Here is a 21,013-nt window from a genome sequence, read left to right as displayed (position 1 = left end):
GTTGAAGCATATATGGTTGGAAGTTGACTCAGAGCCAGTTCTTAGTTTCCTCCGCTCTCCCACTTTAGTGCCTTGGCAACTAAGTGTAGAGTGGAGCAACTACTTGAACCGAATTTCTCAGATGAATTTTCGTTGTTCTCATATATTTCGAGAAGGTAACAGAGTTGCAGATGCATTAGCAAATGAAAGGATAAATTCATCAGGTTTGACGTGGTGGGACTTGCCCCCAAATTTTGTTACTTCTCTTTGTAGTAGCGATTGGTTGGGGTTTCCCACCTTTCGTTTATGTTAGCTTCCATTGTTTTGTTGTGAGTTAAATGTTTGTTTTTGTTTTTTGTGGGAATTGAGTTAGGTTTTCTTCCTATTATTTTCTCTTTTTCTTTTCAATAAATTACTCCCATTTAAGAGAGGTTTACGCAAAAAAAAATGTGCCAATAAAGAAACACTAGAGCCATTACGTTCAAAATTCTCAACAAGTTAATAACGTTCATAATTCTCAACAAGTTAATAAGAAGTAACCCCTGTTTTTTTCCTCAAGTTTGGATAGAGACCAAAGTTCTCACCAAATCAAAAGAGGCATCGAAAGTTCAAAGTCCGGATAGAGACCAAAGTTCTCACCAACTCAAAAATTCAAAGTCTGGGTGAACTTCAAACTCTTAGTGTTTACAAATGTTTGGTTAGGGGTTGGGCTCTTTCGGCTCATGAATGTTGTTTTTGGTAACGGACCCGTAACTATGGATCTTATTAGGAATGTGTGTTATAGACACCACAACTGGTCATTTCATTGTGCTGTAATTTTCTTTATTATCAATGAAATTTCTTCTCAAAAAAAAAAAAAAATGTTTGTTCAAACATCCAATTCAATCCAATACTATAAAAAAAATTTATGAAACTAACCGGTGGACAAATGAACTCTAACCCGAGAATTGCCCGCCGACGAGTACAACTAATCCATCAACCAAGTCAAGCCCAATAAACTCAAATTTTTCCTACTTCAGAAGAGAAAACATACACATTTGCCAACCTAAAAAGTATTTCATGGATTAGTAGTCATCCACATCCACAGCTGAGACAGCTCCCATTGTTTGGCGCCCTTATTTCCACGCCACGAATCATATGGTAAGTTTCCACATATGCAATGACGACACTCTCGTCTTCCCCAAGAAATAATTCAATTTTGGAAACCCAACTAATGAGGAGCACCTTCTCTCTTCATTTACCATAACCTCCTCTGTTTCCTTCTCAATTTCTTAAACCCACAAAATCCTCAACACAAAGTCTCATGCTTTTCACCAAAAAAGACGCAAACTTTGATCAAACCCAATGGTGGCTTCGAGGCCTGGACTGCCTTCGTGGATGAGCACAGCTGCCACCAAAGTTGATGCCAATTTCAACAGAGAACAACAAACCCAGAACCAGAAGCAGAACCAGAAGCAGAACCAATCTATGCCAATTCCTGATGCAAATTTGAGTTTTGGAGAGAGGGCTTTGTCTGCTGCTGGTGCTGCTTTTGTTTCTGCCATTCTCGTAAACCCTCTCGATGTTGCCAAGGTGGGTTCTTCCAAAGTCTGTTCCTTTCTGGGTTTTTGGAATCATAAACTCTGTTTTAGAGACTATTTGGGTTGTGCCCATTTCTTCATTTTGGACTAAATTTCCCATAGGAAACCCAATAGGAAATTCATATATGTGAATTGATACATGGGTGTTCTGGTTACTTTGGAAGTTACCCTTTTGGAAAGTTGGTGTCTTTTTGAGACTTGCATGTTTATAAAGCTCTCTGATTTGAGGTTTGTGTTGTGGAAATTGATTGGTGTTTTATGCATTTTGTATTGCTGTTACTTTCAGACAAGACTACAAGCTCAGGCTGCTGGAGTTCCTTACCAGGGGCTATGCGGTACGCATTGCATTGAAACAAACACGGTATGTAAACAGCTGTTTTTCGATACTAAAGTGCATTGTTTTTTCATTGTGTGTTGATATTACTTCGGTTTTGAATGTTTTTACTGGAACCATGATTAGTGCTTTCGTGTTGCATACTTCATTGTACTAATGCAGCTTAGTTTTGGTTTTGATTTGTCTCTAGATGCTTCCAGATTTGAGATCATCTATGCCACGCACACCTTCGCTAATTGGATCCAAGACTGTCTGCCCACCAGAATGTAACCAGTATAAAGGAACATTGGATGTGTTGTCGAAAGTCATACGTCAGGTGTGTGGACCTATACTTATTTATATGTAGTAATTTGAGTAGCAGTAAGCAGCCACTTAATTCCTGTTACAGGTTAGATGGCCTCTTCCTAGTGTTTATAATACAAGTATCTGTCCTTAAGTAGCAACTTTTGCAATCCAAGGGAGTGGTAATGTTATGTTCTACAGTAAAGCATTCAGCCTTAAGATTCGTTTGTCATAGAGTAGAGCAGACCTTGGTTTGATCAACTCCTTTTACTAAGGAAAATATATCTTTTCGCTTCACTCTTGCTAATTTGACAATTGTCTGCAGCTGTTATTTGCATGATGATGACAAATGTTAGTGCCCCAAGAATTTAAGTAGCATATATTCTAGTGTCATGCAAATGTTATATACAAACAATATGTTATTGCCTTGTCTGTGTGCTGGGTTGCATCCCAATATGGGAGTTCTTGTTTGTATAGGTCATTACCTTTGTGTCTGTAGGCAAATGTTATAACACTAGATGGGTTTAACAGGAATATTTTGGTGCAGGAAGGATTTTGGAGACTCTGGAGAGGAACCAATGCAAGCTTGACATTGGCCATACCAACTGTAAGTCACTCTCTCTCTAGTACCAAGGATTTCCTCTTTCACCTTAATGATTACTTGCTCTGTATGATTCCTTGTTTTGTGGTGATGCAAAATACTATGCAATTTGCTGTCAAATATGTTGCTGGTATTTATTGGTTTTTGTTGTTTAATCAGGTGGGAATCTACATGCCTTGTTATGACATTTTCCGCAATTTGATGGAAGAGTTTACAACTCAGAATGCACCAAATCTAACACCATATGTGCCATTAGTTGCTGGCACATTAGCACGTTCACTGGCATGCGTCTCTTGTTACCCTATTGAACTGGCAAGGACGCGCATGCAGGTATCTGAATTCTGAAATCGTAAATTGATGTCGTACTTTATTCTTGGTTGGCCAATGATATTAACTGTCTCAAGACCAATAAATAAATAAACATCAGACAAGATAATAATGACCGACTGCTTTAAGATACACATGTGTGTGTATAATACACGCGTATATATTTTTTGATGTAGTTATTTCTTAGTTAATTTCTGTTAGTTTTATATTTTAGGTTAACTATATTGGTTTTCCAATTCTTGGATGAATTTCCCTTCAGGTATTGACTACTAAATTCGAAGTGGAAGATAACCTCTTTCTTCATTGAAGTTTTTACACTGTTCATTTCTCTAAATGTAGGCCTTCAAGCAAACCCAAGCTGGTGTGAAGCTTCCAGGAGTCTGGGGGACGCTGACTGGGGCCATAAACCCTGTCAAGAGTACAAACCCCTTTCAGAATCGTAAGAAACGCCTAACTTGATTTTTACAGTTTGCTTAAGTTCTCTATTTTCTCATTTCTAAAACAATTGGATTTGGTGTTGGTTTTGAATTTGACGCAGTTTATATGGATTACCAGATCTAAGGTTGCCTTCCAGTTAATATATTTCCCTCATGACATTTTCTTATCTTTTGTGACAGTACAAAGTTATCGCATCTTGTGGACTGGCCTTGGAGCTCAACTTGTTCGTGATGTTCCTTTCTCTGCAATCTGTTGGTCAACTCTTGAGCCGGTGATTTACGATCACCTACTCTTTTGTTTCCTTTTATGCCTGTCATGAGCAGGTTTATATAACTTCATGTGGCTTCTACGTTTGCTCCTCTTTGCAGATGAGGCGCAGAATTCTTGGTCTGGTAGGTAATGAACCTAGTGCAGCCTCTGTCCTTGGGGCAAATTTCTCTGCCGGATTTGTTGCAGGAAGTCTTGCAGCTGCTGCTACATGCCCCCTAGATGTGGCAAAAACCAGACGACAGATAGAGGTTATTCTCGAAAATAAGCCTCACCCTGATTTATTTCTCCTCCATAGTCACTGTACCAATAGAAACAGTGCAAGATTTACCCCATTCCACAGAGCACCATAGAAAAGAAAAGAAAAGAAACACTTAACCTGTTTGTTCTTTTGCAGAAGGATCCTACAAGGGCATTGAATATGACAACAAGACAAACTTTGGTTGAGATTTGGAGGTATGTGAGACTAAGAGTGAAATATAGGGAATGAATCACATCATATCAGTTCTCACTCATTTGTTGACTATATTTGAGAGTTTTATGTTTTCAACCAATCGTGGCCTTAAACCTTTTGTTTGGAACAGGGATGGAGGAATGAAGGGGCTGTTTATGGGAATCGGTCCTCGTGTTGGTCGAGCTGGCCCTTCAGTTGGGATCGTTGTCTCCTTTTATGAAGTTGTCAAGTATGCTATACATTATAGACAGCTGACTGAGTGACTTAATGTGACAGCACACATTCGTCGATACTCACCCTTTTGGTGGATTTTGGGATTTGTTTCCCTGTACAAAGTTATCTTGCCATACATCTAACATCTCAGAAAAAGTGAAGAAATCACTAATCATGTGATTCCTTCCACTCAATTGGCCGCCAAAGCAACAGAATATTACGGCAATTTTTGGAGAATAAAAGATTTGATTGAAAAAGGAAACTATCATGTCTGGTATATTGCTATGCTGTAATACAATCGTTTTTCTGTTGCAAGAGAAGTTGGCTGCATATACAGTTTGTTCTCTTTTAACTTTACTTCCTCCAAAGGTTGGAGTTTAAATTTACATTATATGTTAGTTTGAATGGCGACTGCACAACAGGGTTACGTCATGTCATTCACTATGGCATTCACTACGGTAAATGTATGTGTACGTATACATTAGGAGAACTAATTACCTACATCTCTCTCATAATGGATATAAGCTTCACATTCATAGATAGTAATGTACAACTGTTTCTTGAGGCATTGGATATCGACACAAGGGACACGTCTGGTTGATCTTCAGGCTCTTGACAATGCAATCTGAATGATAATGATGTGCGCAGGGTAACTTAACCAGTTTACGGCCGGGACCTTCTTCAAAATCCTCCAAACAAATAGCACAAGTTGGAGTGTGTTTGATACTAGCTTCTTGCAAATTATCAAGCCACAGCTCCTCCACACCCTCAAGTGGTGATAAGCTAGTTGCAGGAATAAGCTCTGCCATGACATAGAATTTGTGATCGGCAAAACTAGTTAAGACCTGAGTCTGAATGGATTCCCTAGCTTGATTTACTGCCCTATCAATGGAATCAGGATCATCATCGAAACAACCCAACAATTCGACAGTCACGTAAATTATCACCACAGCTAGGGGAATCCCGGGGACTGCTACTTCAACCTGCTTAAATAGGTTTTCAGTAATTGTTTGTTCCTCCTCTTCTGGGATACCCATGTTCAAAAGCATTTGACCAACAATCTTCTTATCTCTACTCCATTGCTGGGGACGCGAGAGAGAGAGAGCCACATCTTTTTTTTGTATTTGAAATTTGGTGGACTACAAGTTATGGCTCTTGTATCTTTATTGTAAACGCAGCTTTGCTTGGAGAGAACTGATATGATCGGAAGAACGTCCTTGTTTTCATGTCCTGGTATTGACGATTTTGCTGTTCCTGTTTGCAACACTTGGTAATGAAAAAAGTTCTTCCCGTTCGAGGACGACATGGATGCTAAGCTGATGATTTTCCTAACATATAGTTAGTTATATGTTGCCAACGAACTAGTCCTCAAGGAGCTAGGAGAACCTACGTCCCTCTCTTCTTCTAGGATTAGAAAAGGCTAGCATGCGTCTGACTCCTTTCCTGATCTAACTTGTCTTACTTGATGGTTTGAAATGTAAAATACTTAAGAAAATGAAAGAGTTTTGATTCCTTTAATATTACTTCAGACCTTACTTACGACACAGTCAACACTAAGATAATAACATCAGACACGAGACAAATATTTAGTTTAGTTAGTAGCTTAGTATCAGCAGCAGGGCAGCACCTCAATAAAATTAACCAATTTCATCCAATCTTATTATTTCTATATAGTTTAAATCTGTCGAGCCCCCCCAATAAAAATAAGGTCTTAATAAATTTGTAGTGTCATACTGGTATGAAGGCATTATAGTGAACCCAACAAAATATATTCTCTGTAAAATATAAATTTGAGTGAATATTACCAAATTGTCGGACAACAAGCAATGAATTAAGAAGGCCTATTTTTCTAAACAAATAAGCCTGAATCTACTGAATATTGGATAACAGAGGATCAAGCATGTGGAGGTTCACGTACACAGGAAAAAAGAAAAGAGAAGAGCAGCCTAGACATTACACAATCTGAAAGTACATTGTATCAATAGGACTGCATGGAGATTGGAGGCATTGATATTTACCTCCATCTGCTTGGAGAACTTGCACAAAAAAGTCTATCTGCAGAATCCATATACAAGGTACAAGGCTTCAGACAAGAAACACACAAACTCAAGCAGGAAAAGTTCCCAATATAATACAACTGATGCTGAGACAAACCTGAGACCGAGGCATTAAGTTTGTCAAGATGCATTCTTCCAAGGTTTGGCGAATAACTAGAGATATGGTGGATCTGGTGAGAGGATCAAGGACAGACATATTAGTTATGAATATTAATTGAGTAACGGATACAAAACTGTCATGCTAAACTTAAATACAAGATCATAGAAAGCAAATGCTTGGAGACTGAAAAGGGATAGAACATATAACCTATCACACCCTTCGGTTTTCCCATCCGATCTCCGGTACTGAAATTTGCCGTGGTGTATTCACATCGCACCTTGACAATTACAGAGAGCCAGTATACTTGGAGAGATAATAAATGTGTCTTAAGTTAACATCTTAAGCGTCACAGACATGAGTTTAGTTTAGCTTAATAGACAGAGGTCTAGACATATTATATTGCCAATGCATTGGTATTCAGTTGTTGGCTCCTACTTTGATTCCGAAACACAAAGTAAATTATAAATAGCTTGAATGGATATTCAACTAAAATGTGATGAAGATTTTGAACAGATAATGAGTGTGCATGTTAGCTATAACTTTAGATTGTAACTAAACAGCATTAGAAACCCCAAAAAAAGTGACTGTCCTCTCTAGGGCCATACACAGCAGCAACAACTTTAATGTTACCCATCTCAAACCTAGCAGAACTGAAATTTGATATGGAAGATAAATTATTAACATAAGAAGAATTCACAAAAACTGGAAGAAAGGTTTAGTGTTAGCACCCGTCAGCTTTGGATACAACACCAATCTCTGCTATAATTTGCCTCATCTGGGATCAAATTAAGAAAGAGGATTAACCAACTCATCGTTGCTGTATTGAGGTTGTTTGATTCTCGAATATAAGCTTTGCCCTGACTTTATTTCTCCTCCATTAGCCACTGTACTATCAAAAAGTAGTGCAAGTATTCTAAAAACTAGATCAGATCTTACAACATACCCCATTCCACACTCCACAGCAGCAAAGAAGAGAAAATTAAGAACTTCACCTGTTGAAGTGTCAAATAGTGATCGCGGTATACATTATACACAAATAAAAAGTTCTAAATGACAAAAACCATTCGTTACTAGTTTGCATCCGGCAATTGTGGAAAAACAAAATAGAACAATGTATTCAACTCAATCATGTAGTGAAAAGCATGAATTTCTAAAAACAAGAAAACTGAGATTATCAGATTAATACAACTGAACGAAAAAAGAAAGAGTGAAAGACCAAGGAAACAAAAGTAAATTTGTTCACCACATCCAACATTTGACAAACCGAAGTACAATCAAAGCCCTAATATATAGGAGGAGTTCCCACGTGACCATGTATTGGTGTTGCTCGGGGATCTCTCATGGGAGTCATAGGAGGAGTCCTCATACCACTATGTACTGGTGTTGCTCGGGGATCTCTTCTGGGAGTCATCATGTAAGGTGTTGCTCCTGGATCTCTCATGGGAGTCATCATGTAAGGTGTTGCTCCTGGATCTCTCATGGGAGTCATCATGTAAGGTGTTGCTCCTGGATCTCTCATGGGAGTCATCATGTAAGGCGTTGGGCTTGCTGCAGGATCTCTAAGGGGAGTCATCAGGTAAGGCATTGACATTGCTCCAGTATCTCTCATGGGAGTCTGCATGTAAGGCATTGGCGTCTCAAAACCTGAACGATATGGTGTTGTAGCTGCAGCAGCCCCATTATCAGAGTCCGAAATACAATGCAAATGATCAACAACAACAGTTCTCATCTGGGACTCTAGTTCAACCCTTACATTTGATCCTTTAACCTCCACCACACGCCCCCTGCATCCCTTATAGGGACCTAGCCGCAGTTTTACTCGGATCCCTTTACTGAAACCATCCTGTCCATCACGCCCTCTTCCACCCCCAGAAAACCTCGGAAATCGAGCAGGAGTTTTGTGATACCTTACGCTGGGGGAGTCACCCATTGTATCACCATTATTCACTTCGCAACTCTCTACAGCATGATCAGAGAACACACAGATAGCTTCCTTGGTTGCATCAGATAAAATGGTGATCAAGTGCTTCTGCTGATCAACCGTAACAACCATACCAGTTGCTCCTTGTTGACTACCACTTACAACCTTCACATGCTGCCCTTCTTTGAAGCATTTCTGAAGCGCTGTTTGCTTGATGGCTACAGTTTCCGGAGGCCTTCCATTTCGGGTCTGAAATGAACAATTCCTAACTCAATTTTGTCAACCCGTCCCACTAGGTTCCTCAGATCTCCCTCTGTAACAACAACTGCATCACCCTTCATAAAACCTTCGCCTTTCTTTCTATTTGGAATTGAATCAACAACTACATCACCCTTCTTACTTCTCAGTTCCTGGAATTCCTCAAGTTCTTGCAAAGAGGGTTTTGCCTCTTTTATACTTTTATCAGAAACAACTTTAAGATGGAAACCATCTTTAAAGATCATCCCAGGTAAGCCATCAATCTTCTCAATATAACCACGTCCCAACGGATCTCGTGCAGACTGTACACGAACACCCTGATTTCTAACAAGGTCCATGTTCCAAAGAAGTGCAGGAACACGATCAGGACGTGCACCAGATCCCTTCTTCGACGATTCTACACCCTCTGCAAGAGCTTGTAAATCAAACCTCGGAATGACCTTAACCCTAACTTGCTGTCTCCCTGGGACATGCCCCACAACCTTAGCAAGGTCCCCTTTATATATTCCGGTCTTAATCCTAACCCACTTATCATGTACAATGGTCTTGCTTTCCCCAGATATCACATCAGTCATCTCCTTAATAGGAACAAGTGTTATTTTCTGAAGAATTACATACCGCAGACCTTTGCAAGCTTCCCTCACATGGGCTTCTCTGTAAGCTTCAACATATATGAAGCCTTTCAAATGATCCAAAGCAACGGCAGACATGATCTGCAATTCTCCAGGATTATCAATACACTTCTGTATTAGACAAGCCGCCACCTCTCTCTCTCTACCAATGGCACACTTCACCAACCACAATTTGGGGTCCCTAACACCAGGTATAAGAGCCTGCTGCCCGATTTCTGTATCATCCTCATATTCTTCGACATGCATAGGCCCATATCTGTCATTAATCCTTCTTTCAAACTCCTCAATATCCTCCTCCTCCTCTTCCTCGGGCAGCACAAACCCCGTCCTTCTCCTACCACCGCCGCCGCTGCCGCCACCATCATGATCAACCTCATCAGGCTCATCGTCAAATTCCGGTTCATCAACAATAAACCCGTCCAATTCACCCTCATCTTCATCCTCCTCGTCCTCATCTTCATCCTCTATAGCCTCATCATCCACAAACATCGACTTGAAAGGCCTCCCACCACCTCCTTCTTCCTCCTCCTCCTCATCCTCCTCATCTGCAAATTTCTTCCGCTTCGAATGCTTCGAATTCGAAGCTCTACCTTTCCGCCTCTGAATCTCATCAGAATCCAATCTCCCCCGCTTCAAACTCCCCCCTCGTCCTCTTCCTCCTCCGCTGCGCTCCTCCTGGATCTCGATCTCGTCTTCTTCGTAATCCTCCATTCGATTCGACATAACTCTCGCTAGAGATAACAGAAAACCCTAATTTCTCGCTCAACTTCGTTCTCTCTCAATTTCGCAATTCCTTCTGTAACTTCTCTATTGCCGTTTTATACAAAACAAAAGGCTCCGAAATTACCTAGGGTTTCCAACACCCCGCCAAGCCCAATCCACGATCGAGAAACCGCCGACATCACGAACCGGCTCGACACCGAACGGGTTCGTAAATCGCCTACCTAGCCGCATCGTAATCCCCTAGGACTCGATCGAAATCGAGCCGATAGGCACAAACTGCGAGAAGAAGGAGATTGAGGAGGTCCACGATTACGAGTCGGTTCGAGCCAAGGCGAACCGGTTCGTATTCTTAGAGCCCGTCGTCCTCTTCTTCTGGCTGCATCGCGTCGATCGTAGTGGTCCGATTGTTGTTGATGAGGCTCCATGGTTCGATGTCTCTAGAAATCAAATTAGGGATTTGGTTTTTCAAAGGGTTTGGATGAGAGAGAGAATAGGAGAGGCCGTGAATGAAGGGTAGTGGTTGTGGATGCGGTTATTAATAGAAGTCGTGGTGGTTTCGGTTTTGGTCTGGGCTATAAATAAAATTGGGCCCGATCGTTTTCCTTCTCTACATTTTGTAAACCGAACCACAAATAAATAATAATTAAAATAAAATCAGGCCTGTAATTTGAAAGTCCGAATCACATACCCCATGCTTCACCGGAGCCGAGAACTGCCCGTACGGCCTTAAATTCCGATCCAACTCCGACGTCCACACAGCACTGTCCTTAATCCCGGTGCAATCCCTAACCGAAGACTTGAATTTAGACCCGAATTTGTCATGCCATTTTTGGGTTGTGTTTGGAATTTTTGGGGGTTTTATTTTAGAGAGGAGAGGAAAATCTGTTTGGATAGGTTTTTGGGGTTTTATTATTTATTTTTTTTGAAGCAAAGACGGGCATGTATTGTTCCAAAATGACATCGAATCTTCCCTTGCATACATTGTTCCATCGACCAGAGGTTTTGGGTTTATTGGTAATCATTTTATTAATTTAAAACGAATATTCAAATTGATGTGTATATCACTATTGTTTAGTACAAGAATTTAACCATGGTAATCCTTCTTCTTTTCCATTTGAGATCATGAGGATGTAGGCGTGGATGTAATGCTTTGGCTTAATTTTGAAGAGAAAACCTTCAAAATCGTATGACTGACCCTGTAATGTATTAGAAGTGTTTCCTGTTTCTTTCACTCTTCTTGTATTAGAGGTAGAAGCAAATGGTAATTCTTGGACTTGCCTCAGTTCTTGTCATACTTATTTCTTCCAAGTTGTAACGAACTTTTGAAGAACGGAAGAAGACTATAGTCTCTTTATTGTTTTCATGTCATGCTACTGATGCTAGTAGTCTTTGGAGGCGTCGTTCAAGTGTTCAAACTACTAGTTAGTTTTTGGTTTAGGGCTTTCGCTCCTCTAGTTTTATGAAGACAATGTATATGGCACTTTTGCAAAGAACAGATGCTAGTTTCATAGTTAATACCATATGAACAAGTTTCGTCTAGATCAAGAAAGGAACGACTTTATCATTTGATTCTCATCTCCAAAGTCGAGTGTGAAGGAAGCACAGGCCCCTTAGTTTTTGAACAGATAAAATTTGAAGTTCATATATTGATTGGGAGCAACTTTTGGATTCTTAAGCTCCTTAGACTGAAATGATGATGAGGAAAATGTAAACCCCAGAATGAAGTTGAAACACGCCCATCACACCACTACAAATCCAAAAGTAGAATCAAAGAATGCAAAACAAAGTAAAGCAAAGAATAATCAGACAACCAATATAAAAGAAGCTAAAAAATCAGCATTCATGAATTTCCCTGAGCCATATATCCACAAGGCATAGTTCTCAAATAAATCATAAATAAAGGAACCAAAAAAATAAAACCCACCACCAAATTTTTCCTTCTGTTTTTCATTTCCCTCTTCTCCCTACAAATCCCCAGCCCCATTCCTAAACCTAAACAAATCTAACAGAGAATGAAAATCAAAAGAAATTGTAGGATGATGCATCCAAAGGATGAATGAGGTAAGTGAGCACCAAAGCCACCAGCATCAGCACATAAGCAATCCCCTGATCTATTGAAATCCCTGCAAAATCCAAAACAAACAATCAAAACCCAATTCCAAACCAAACCCCAAAATGCCATTAAGGGTCTTCAGATCCAGACTGAAATAATTACCATCACTAATGGGAGCAGGAGCAGGAGCAGGAGCATGAGCAGCAAGAGGTGAAGCAGCAGGAGCCTTTGAGGCAGAGGCTGAAGCAATGAAGAGGAGTGCCAACACTGCCAGGACTCGGAAAATGGCCTTGGAGAATCCGAAGCAAGCTGCCATTTGAGAGAGCGAAAGTAGGGCAACAAGAGTAAAAGAGAGAAGAATGGAGAAGACCCAAAATGAAATAGAGTGGTGTGTTTGTGTGGGAGAGAGTTTTGGTGGTTATATAAGGCAAGGGGTTTGGTTTGGTGGTGAGTAGTGACTGGTGAGGAGGAGCCAGAAGAAAGAGAGGAATAAGGCAGGCCTCCCTGTATAGGGTTTGATTAATTAATTTATTTATTTTAACTATTTTTACTATGTAAAAATTATTTTGCCAATCAGGACCCCACTTTTTTTTCCTTTAATTTTTCTTTTTTAGGCTGACGTGGTCCATGTGGATGACAGTCTGTCCTTCACAGCCCAACAACTTGTGTTTCAAAGCGTTTTCTTTCTCTCGGATTCTACAATCCTAGCCGGGCCCACCTTCGCTCCGTTACAACGAATTTAACGGCTATCTAACGGATACTCTTGACTTCTCTTTCTCTGTCTGTTGCGTTTTCGAATCGGGGAACCAACGTGTCACACCTCATCGACAATTTTATTTGTTTGATTACAACCGATATTTTATTTTTACGTCTGCGTCGTGAGATCAATTTAAGATTTTAAACAATCTTTTGCTAGGATTCGAAGCCAAGTCAGGAAATTCGTTGTCATGGTTGGAATGTGAGAAGTTTTGAATTTTGATGGCTTGAGACTCTGGCATTGACAATTGTCAATGACAACGATACATATTATTGGGGAAGCAGAAGGTGATTGCACAAAGGATTGAAGGAATGTACAAGGACAAGTTGTATAAGATAATCAGGATATGATTAGCAAGTGTGCACAAATCTAATTTAAGTAAACAATTGGTTTAGGCGTGTTATTGAATTCGTCTTAAGCTGGCAATTGGCGTCTTTGACAACAATGCAGCTCTATGGATTTGTTGGAGCAAAACAAAACGATTGCGTATTTGTTTCCTTTGGAGTTTTTTTTTGGCGAGAGTTTCCTTTGGAGTTTGGATTCCGGCATTGGCAAATTGTTGTCTCAAGTCTTGACGGTTTCACAAAAACCCTAACAAAATGATCCCTCGAGTCCTGCCATTCACCCGACTACGGCATATTTCAAGTTTTTGACCTGATGGATCTTTATTTTTCACCCAATCTTTACAGTACAAAAAATCTCCGCGCATGCCATACTCGGGATCACAACAGTGTTCCTGTCCACATTTTAGCAAAAAAAGCTTGACAATTGGGATGAACAATGTCTTGCAAATGGGGACAGACAAAACCCTAAAGCTGGTGCCAAAGTTATCTTCATCATTCAAATTTCAAAATAAAAAACCAGTCACAATCAGTGAAGAACAGACTTATGAAACCAAAGATGGGCATATGGCACCATAGAACATGCCATGCCAAACACCAAAAGCAGTGATGAAAACAAGCATACCAGCCTCCAATGGACCCAACAGACCAAAAACAAACAGGGTCTACCACATGGGGAGTAGGTCTATCACATGGGTGGTAGCATCATCATCATCATACAGTGAGATTATGTATTCTCTAGGGATTGAAAATTGGAAAGCCAAACCCAAATCAAGAAACAAAATGAAACACCCAGAAAATAATATTACATTATGAACTATTCGGTTAGGAAATATTTAAAATGAAAAATCACAATAAATACTATACAATGCTTCCCCAAAATGTAGTTTTGACACCAGCACTTAGACAGCGATATGTGTTTCCCAATCCTGGCAAATCACCAATATAGGAGGGCATTAAAGATTCAGCATTTAGTTGGTCTTGAGTCTTGAAAGAAAATGAAAGGTGTAAATAGCGCAGATCTAATATAAAACCATCCCAAGACATACTATTTCAATCAACTACAGAAGGAAATGTGGTGCATTTTACATTTGGCTTACCTAAATTGTTCATACTGCCAATTTTGGGTCCACTGTTCCAGCTGCACTGCCTTCTCCTGTAAGAACATGGTCTGGATCCTGGAGAGTACATTAACAGGTAATAAAATTTAAGATGGAGATTCACTTGAAAAACAAAGAAACTAGAGAGAGGTAACATTCGCAAGTATGGCAGTACCTCCATTCCCCATTTGATGTAATCTGGGGACTCACAGGCCTTATATTCATCAACCAAACTCTCAAGTATTTCTCTTGATTCATCAAATTCCGAAAGGTCATTCTCCTGTCACATTATGGCATTGTTATATGGTGCCCCACATGCATTTCATAAAATATCACACATGAAAATGCTTTCCTCATTCATCAACAACTCATCAAGTCCAACTGCACTAACTACATAGCATACCAACTGAAACAGATCAATTTCTACACATTAAGCCAAGTTCTCATCCAGCTTTCTAGTAATTAAGCCAACTTATTATCAAGCATCAAGCATTCTACTGTTAAAATATAAAATAAAAATTCCACAATCATAATGCAACAAAGTTGAACTGTACTAAATTCTGACCAAGCATTCTACTGTAACACGTTAAAAACAGACATGCACACATGTATCATAGTGGCACCATGAAGAAATTGATCAATCAAGTCTGAAATAATACTGATAGTTATGCAGGCAACAACTTACGGCAAACATTGGGAACTTCCGGTAGTTGTCAAGGAAAGCTTGCTTCTTTCTTAACAACGAATACTGACTCAAACACTTGCTGAACAGGTGGCGAATACTAGTATGGCTGGCGAGCATAAGACCACTGACCTACAAAGGATACAACAGATAAACATTTCACTATTATTACATATGTATCTTATTATAACTGTACAACACTACTTCAAATGAAAACACATAAAATTCCAAATCCAAAATTGTAACTCAAATTAACTTTGAAGGCTTTTAACAGGAAAATAATTTACATTGGGGACTTCCCAGACCTAATTATCAACACAAAAGCAAGGAAGAAGATCTAAGATATGAGTTATAGCCTTACCCTATGGGCAGTTTGCACATACGGAGACTTCCTAGACAAAGCAACCTGAACAAGCAAGCAGAAAGTACAGGATTAAACATCCAGATATTGCCAAAAAAAATGAAATAAACTCATTTATATACACAATATTTAGAGTACAAAAGAACCTGAATGCTTGCAGGGCCCCACTCAATGAAGTTAACAAGCTTTCTTTCACGTATCCTCTGCAAACTTTCATGAACCTGATTACAGGATACAAGCAGTAAATACACCATCCAAAGAAAATACAAAATAGTATAAGAGAAACTAAATGCTTAACTTTTTAAGAAAAGCAAGAAACTGTAGTTCATATTTCCACAAGCCATGCTGAGTTCATAGAATCTGCATACAACTTGCAGTCATTTACGAAAATTGATTTCCTTTTCACAAAAAATCCATTTCAACTTTTGATTAAGAGAGATGATCATGAATTGAGTAATGAATATTTTTATACCAACCATAAACTTTGGTTATTTGCAGGAGTGTAGAAATAGCATGCAAGTTACACTATTACTAGTGTTATAATTACAACCTGAGTGGGGTCCACTTCTCCTTGAATGATGTTTAATATTGATATATACTTTGCTTGGCTAGCTTCTTTTGTTCGAGCATACGAGGAAACCATGATATTTTTTGTCTGCAAAAGCAAACCAATGTCAGAATTGCTTCATCTTGCTCGGTGGAAAAGAAAAGGCAAGCAATGCTTCTTACCTGCAGAAGTCTTCTCATAACATCAAGTACAGTGGTTTTACGAATCACATTAGCCTGCGAATAGGAGATATATTTGCATCACACAGCTAATTGCTTTAGAAGCACAAAATGAATATCAAAAATCTTGAATAATATGAGATGTCCAATTGATCTCCCACATGTCTCAACCTCTTTCTACTAAATAGCCACATGCTAGATCACACACATTGACGCATAAAAGTCAATGGATGGTATGAGATCAAAGACTATCGAGTATGACTGAGTCTTACCTGGCGCTCGACTGTGAGGGGTGTATATCCTGTCATTAGAAAGTGACATCTTGGTGTTGGAATCAAAGATGCAAGAAGACCAACCAAGTCATTGTTCATGTACCCTGGATATCTTAGAGTGGTTGTACTCGCAGACATCACAGTAGAAACCAAAGAGTTTGTTTGAGCAAATGTTGGATTTGTTAGATGAAGGCGCTCAACAGCGATTCTATTCAATGCAGTGTTATCAAGGACGACAACGCAATCAGCATTGAGAGTTAGTCGTTTAAGCGTCAAAAGTGAGTTATAGGGCTGGACCACTACATCACTTGTTTCCATCTGGTTAGGAAATACACTGTATGTCTGAACCAGTTTTTTGCTGTATCGATCATTCAAAGTCTCCAACAGATAGGAACCCATTCCTGCATCATATGTTTTGATATGTGAGTACACTCAAAAGAACTAAGAAGTAAGCAGCCATGAAGGTACATTTTGTGTATACCAGAAATTAAACCACAGTCATCAAAGCAAAATCTTGTCAAGAAGGCTTCAGAGATACTGATGCAAGTAACATATCCCATATACAATTCATCCACATTTTTTTTTCAAGAAAAAAGAGGGTGGGGGTGGGGGATTTGTATAGCCCAATATATATAGTTTGAAATGGCTCATCTAATTAAATGACCCATCTTATTAGGTCATGAAAGGAGGAAAAAGGGTAAAACTAAAGAGAAGAAAATGAAACCTGAGCCTGTTCCTCCAGCAATTGAATGACAAAGAACAAATCCTTCAAGACTATCACTCCCATCTGCTTCTCTATCAATCATGTCCATTATAGCCTCTTCAACACCTTTTCCCTGATCATAATTTACAACAATTTCAGGCCCTTCAATGGCAGCTAAGAAAAGAGCTTACATATCATAAAATTAGTATGACCAGAACTGGCATGCATATAAACCAATTGATCTAAACACCTGACTACAGTAGAACCAAGAAACAAACCTGATCATATCCACTGGCCCAATTATTTCCCGCACCACCTCCATGATCCGCAACAAAGATGTTCTCATGATTATAGAGGTTCCGATATTCACTGTTCTGAATACCATTAATCACTCTAGGCTCCAAATCAATCAGCAAAGCTCGTGGTATGTAGTGCTGATCATCAGCTTGGTAGAAAAACACATCTTTTCTGTCCCCTCCCTGCAGCATTTCACTTTAATAAGTATCACATACATCTACTATCAGCACAAGCACTTCCTAAAGTTGCTACAATCACTACTCCCACATGAACCAACGCAACAACCCACATATGCAACTCCTCATTTTCCTGATCAACACATCCCCTTCCTCTCTCCAGTACTCTCTCCTTATCCTATGCTCGACTGAGGACATATAAAATTCATCTATCTAGCTGTCTCTACCGTCGAACCTCGACCTGACTAGTAATTCCGCACAAAAATCTCAATCAAGTGAAACTCAAACAGTAAGGAACCGTATCAAGAACCGAAATTTTCTAATTAAATTTCGACGTAGAGATATAAACAATAAAATCTCAACACTACACTAGCAACTTCTAACAGTAAAGTCACCACTATATGATACCAGAAAACAAACAAATTCACCGACTAATCGAGCCTCAAAACACAAATTCAACCAACTTCCACACAATTAAAACACCGATTTCTAACCGAAAATTGCCAAACTTAGAATTCATGAACTCCATAAAAAATAAAAATAAAAAATAAAAAAAGCAAAATCTCAGACGAACACCGCTGCTCACAACTTCAGGTATCATCAGTTCGAAGCGATAGAGGAAAGGTGAGAGGTACCTGAGTGGCGAAATCTTCGAGAATGCCTTCTTTGCTGATACCGTGCTCGAGGCAGAGCTGCTTCCAGAACTCCATGCCGATCTGGTTCCCGCATTGCCCAACCTGCAACGTGATGATCTCTCGCGGCATCTCTCTCTCTTTCTTTCCCGCACTTTCTTTCTCACCTAGGGTTTCTTTCACTCCTACTCCCACTCACTGAGGACTTGAAATTTTCATTTGCCGGTTCTCGCTCCCAATTTAAGTCCCCAATTTCTGGGCAGTAATTCGTAATTTTCAACAAAAAGTCGTCGTGGTAAAACAATCAAAGTAATTTCACAACCGTGACATTATTTTTGCATCATCTTCCTATTACTATTGCTTTATTAATTTGTCAGTGCTAGATTAAGAAACAACACATTCGGTGATAGATATGGGATAAAGTTAAACCATGTGAGATGATCTATACAAGAGCTAAAATTTTCACCTAGAATGGGTTGCAAAACTCAAGTTCACAATATAATAGAGAGAACAAAAAAATCCGTCTATTTTGACAGAAAATCACTTTTACTAGATAATTAAATTCGTATTTAAAATGTGAACCATTTCCTGAACTTGAGAATGAATCTGACTCAACCCACAAAAATCCGCTTTCAAGCCCTCTAGATTGCACTAGCTAGTGAATTCCACATGTAAGATTGTTGTCACTTGTTTGCAAGATATATGTAGAGTGCGGTAAAGTTATCAATAAACCTTGCGGAGAGACTCAAATCAACCTCGATGTTTGCGAGAAGTCATCGTCCTTGAAAAAAAGAAAGAAAGTAAAGTTTTTTTTTTATTTTTATATAAATTTTGGGTAAATAATACGTTCCATTGATAAAATAAAATAAATTAAAATTAAAAAAAAAAAACTTAACACGACCTCACTCGGTTAGACTAAAGGATCAGAAAATCACCTATTTGAATCCAAATTTAGTGGTTATATTTTATCGATCTATGTAATTGATCCAAGAAAATTTGCTCATTAATATATTTGATTTTGAAAAAGAAGAAAAATTTGGGCAGCTTGATTTTGTCTATGATCCAGTTTGGGTAGACAAAATTTTCCAGTTTGTCACCAAAAGAATCTGTCACATAGTATTAGTGACAAAAATTGCGACAAAATGATTTTGTCACTCATTGGTATGGGCTACTAATTTTTTTAGAATGGGTGACAAAACAAGTTTGCCACTAAAAGGGTTTTCTCTTGTTGGCTTATTCAAATCTCTAGACGATGGAGAGTTAGGTTGGGAGGGTCTTGGCCTTTTGGTTTAGACTCGTAATAACTGAGTCGCGTAACCTTCTAGGACAACTGGAGAGGATTGGCAAGTTCGAGGTGTCTATGCACATCTTTGTTTACGGGTGTTTATATATGTATACACCAAATGTTTGGTGCAAGGTTCTTTCGAAGATGGATGTTATAGGCGAAAAGAACCAGGCTTCATTGATTGAAAAATCAACATGATTCGAGAACTTGCATTATTCTTGGCCAGTCTTCCCGTTGGTGCCACCGGCAACGACAGAGGTCGGAAGCTCGGTCAGTTTGTTGGGCCTCTTCGTTTTAGGCTTTGCCTTTGAGCTGTTTTTTGTTTTTAGGTTTGTGTATAGGTTCTTAGTTTGGATCCTTGTTTGGTTTATTCTCTCTTCGGATAATCTTGTTCATAATAAAACCTTGTAATCTTGCTTCTCTCAATAGAAGTGTTTGTTTGATAAAAAATAACTTTAAAAAATAAAGAATTTCTTAGGTACCTACTTGTTTGTGAAACCTACATTTACTGGTATAACAACAAATTTGTTGTCGTTTTGGTAAAAATAGTCATTACTTAGGTAATTTATTCTATTAGAGGTAATTACTCAACTTATGACAATTTACAAGTTTATGAACAAGTTGTTGTCGTTGTAGTAACATGATTTACAAGTTTATGAACAACTTGTTGTCGTTGTAGTAACTTGATTCAATTATATGTAAATGTATAAAACAAATGTAATAATTTTGTTGTCAATGTTGTAAATTTTACTCAATTAATTAACTTGTAAAATTTGTTCAGTTAGTGGAAAATGAGTGTATGCACATCACAGTGCTATAGACAACCCCATAAAAAAGTATACCCACCCTGTAATTATTTTCTAACTTTGTCCTCCAATAAATAAAAAATGAATTTTTTTAGATACCTATATGTATATGATATTTTTTTCTCAATTTTTATACCTCCCTGTGAGGAGGAAGGATCAACCAAATCCCTTCCTTGATTAGACACCACAAATCTGTAAGATGAGAAAAGAGAAGATTAAACAAAATAGTAAGTGCATATTTATGTGTGTGCTAAGGGTTGACGGGGTCCGTCTGCTGATTATGTTCATATTCAGTTCGATAAGCCTCATTTTGGCTCTCTAAAATTGAACTACACAAATGATAGAGGGTCTGAACCCCTTCAAGCAGCAACATATATATATATATATATTTATTGTTGCTATTGTTATTAATTTTTAGGAAAAATTTCAGTTTTCTCCCATGAACTTTAGGTCTAAAATCAGTTTGATACCTCTTTTTTTTTTTTAATCAGTTTCATCCCTAAACTTTCAAAATGACATCAATCTCGACCAAAATTTGAATCTCACGTTAAACATGACGTCATGCATTGATGTGGAGCAGACAAGGTTGGCCCATATTTCAGCTAAAACTCTAATTGTGGCCGAAATGACTAAAATAGCCATTGTTACGGTTTTCC

The 21,013-nt window shown here is 38.8% G+C and overlaps 3 protein-coding genes and 1 pseudogene across 4 annotated transcripts; 1 reads left to right on the top strand and 3 right to left on the bottom strand.

Moving 5' to 3' along the window:
* The first annotated feature begins 1,244 nt into the window (after nucleotides 1–1,244).
* LOC101298541 (mitochondrial substrate carrier family protein H-like) lies at nucleotides 1,245–4,753 on the top strand. Its single transcript, XM_004306651.1, has 10 exons — nucleotides 1,245–1,551; nucleotides 1,846–1,920; nucleotides 2,084–2,209; nucleotides 2,723–2,782; nucleotides 2,936–3,106; nucleotides 3,443–3,542; nucleotides 3,721–3,812; nucleotides 3,910–4,059; nucleotides 4,206–4,264; nucleotides 4,393–4,753. The coding sequence occupies exons 1-10, from the start codon at nucleotides 1,324–1,326 to the stop codon at nucleotides 4,523–4,525; spliced, it is 1,194 nt and encodes a 397-aa protein (XP_004306699.1). The 5' UTR covers nucleotides 1,245–1,323; the 3' UTR covers nucleotides 4,526–4,753.
* Nucleotides 4,754–7,722: 2,969 nt separating this feature from the next.
* Nucleotides 7,723–10,403, bottom strand: LOC101298251 (annotated as a pseudogene). The gene has a single exon (XR_185162.1). The product of XR_185162.1 is annotated as a putative transcription elongation factor SPT5 homolog 1-like (transcript).
* A 1,578-nt stretch (nucleotides 10,404–11,981) lies between these two features.
* Nucleotides 11,982–12,666, bottom strand: LOC101297954 (arabinogalactan peptide 16-like). The gene is made up of 2 exons (XM_004306650.1): nucleotides 12,382–12,666; nucleotides 11,982–12,289 (listed from the first exon to the last, which is right to left on the bottom strand). Exons 1-2 carry the CDS (start codon nucleotides 12,533–12,535, stop codon nucleotides 12,186–12,188), a joined length of 258 nt encoding a protein of 85 aa, XP_004306698.1. The 5' UTR covers nucleotides 12,536–12,666; the 3' UTR covers nucleotides 11,982–12,185.
* Nucleotides 12,667–13,944: 1,278 nt separating this feature from the next.
* On the bottom strand, nucleotides 13,945–18,457 carry LOC101297665 (tubulin gamma-1 chain-like). Its single transcript, XM_004306649.1, has 12 exons — nucleotides 18,270–18,457; nucleotides 17,440–17,640; nucleotides 17,183–17,294; nucleotides 16,459–16,859; nucleotides 16,190–16,243; nucleotides 16,011–16,115; nucleotides 15,607–15,681; nucleotides 15,461–15,505; nucleotides 15,103–15,231; nucleotides 14,593–14,697; nucleotides 14,418–14,495; nucleotides 13,945–14,246 (listed from the first exon to the last, which is right to left on the bottom strand). Exons 1-11 carry the CDS (start codon nucleotides 18,396–18,398, stop codon nucleotides 14,427–14,429), a joined length of 1,425 nt encoding a protein of 474 aa, XP_004306697.1. The 5' UTR covers nucleotides 18,399–18,457; the 3' UTR covers nucleotides 13,945–14,246; nucleotides 14,418–14,426.
* Nucleotides 18,458–21,013: the final 2,556 nt, after the last annotated feature.

Source organism: Fragaria vesca, linkage group LG7, assembly GCF_000184155.1.
Source record: "Fragaria vesca subsp. vesca linkage group LG7, FraVesHawaii_1.0, whole genome shotgun sequence".
Lineage (NCBI taxonomy): Eukaryota > Viridiplantae > Streptophyta > Magnoliopsida > Rosales > Rosaceae > Fragaria > Fragaria vesca.
Note: the sequence above shows the minus strand (reverse complement) of the source record. Positions and strands in the feature narration are given on the sequence as shown.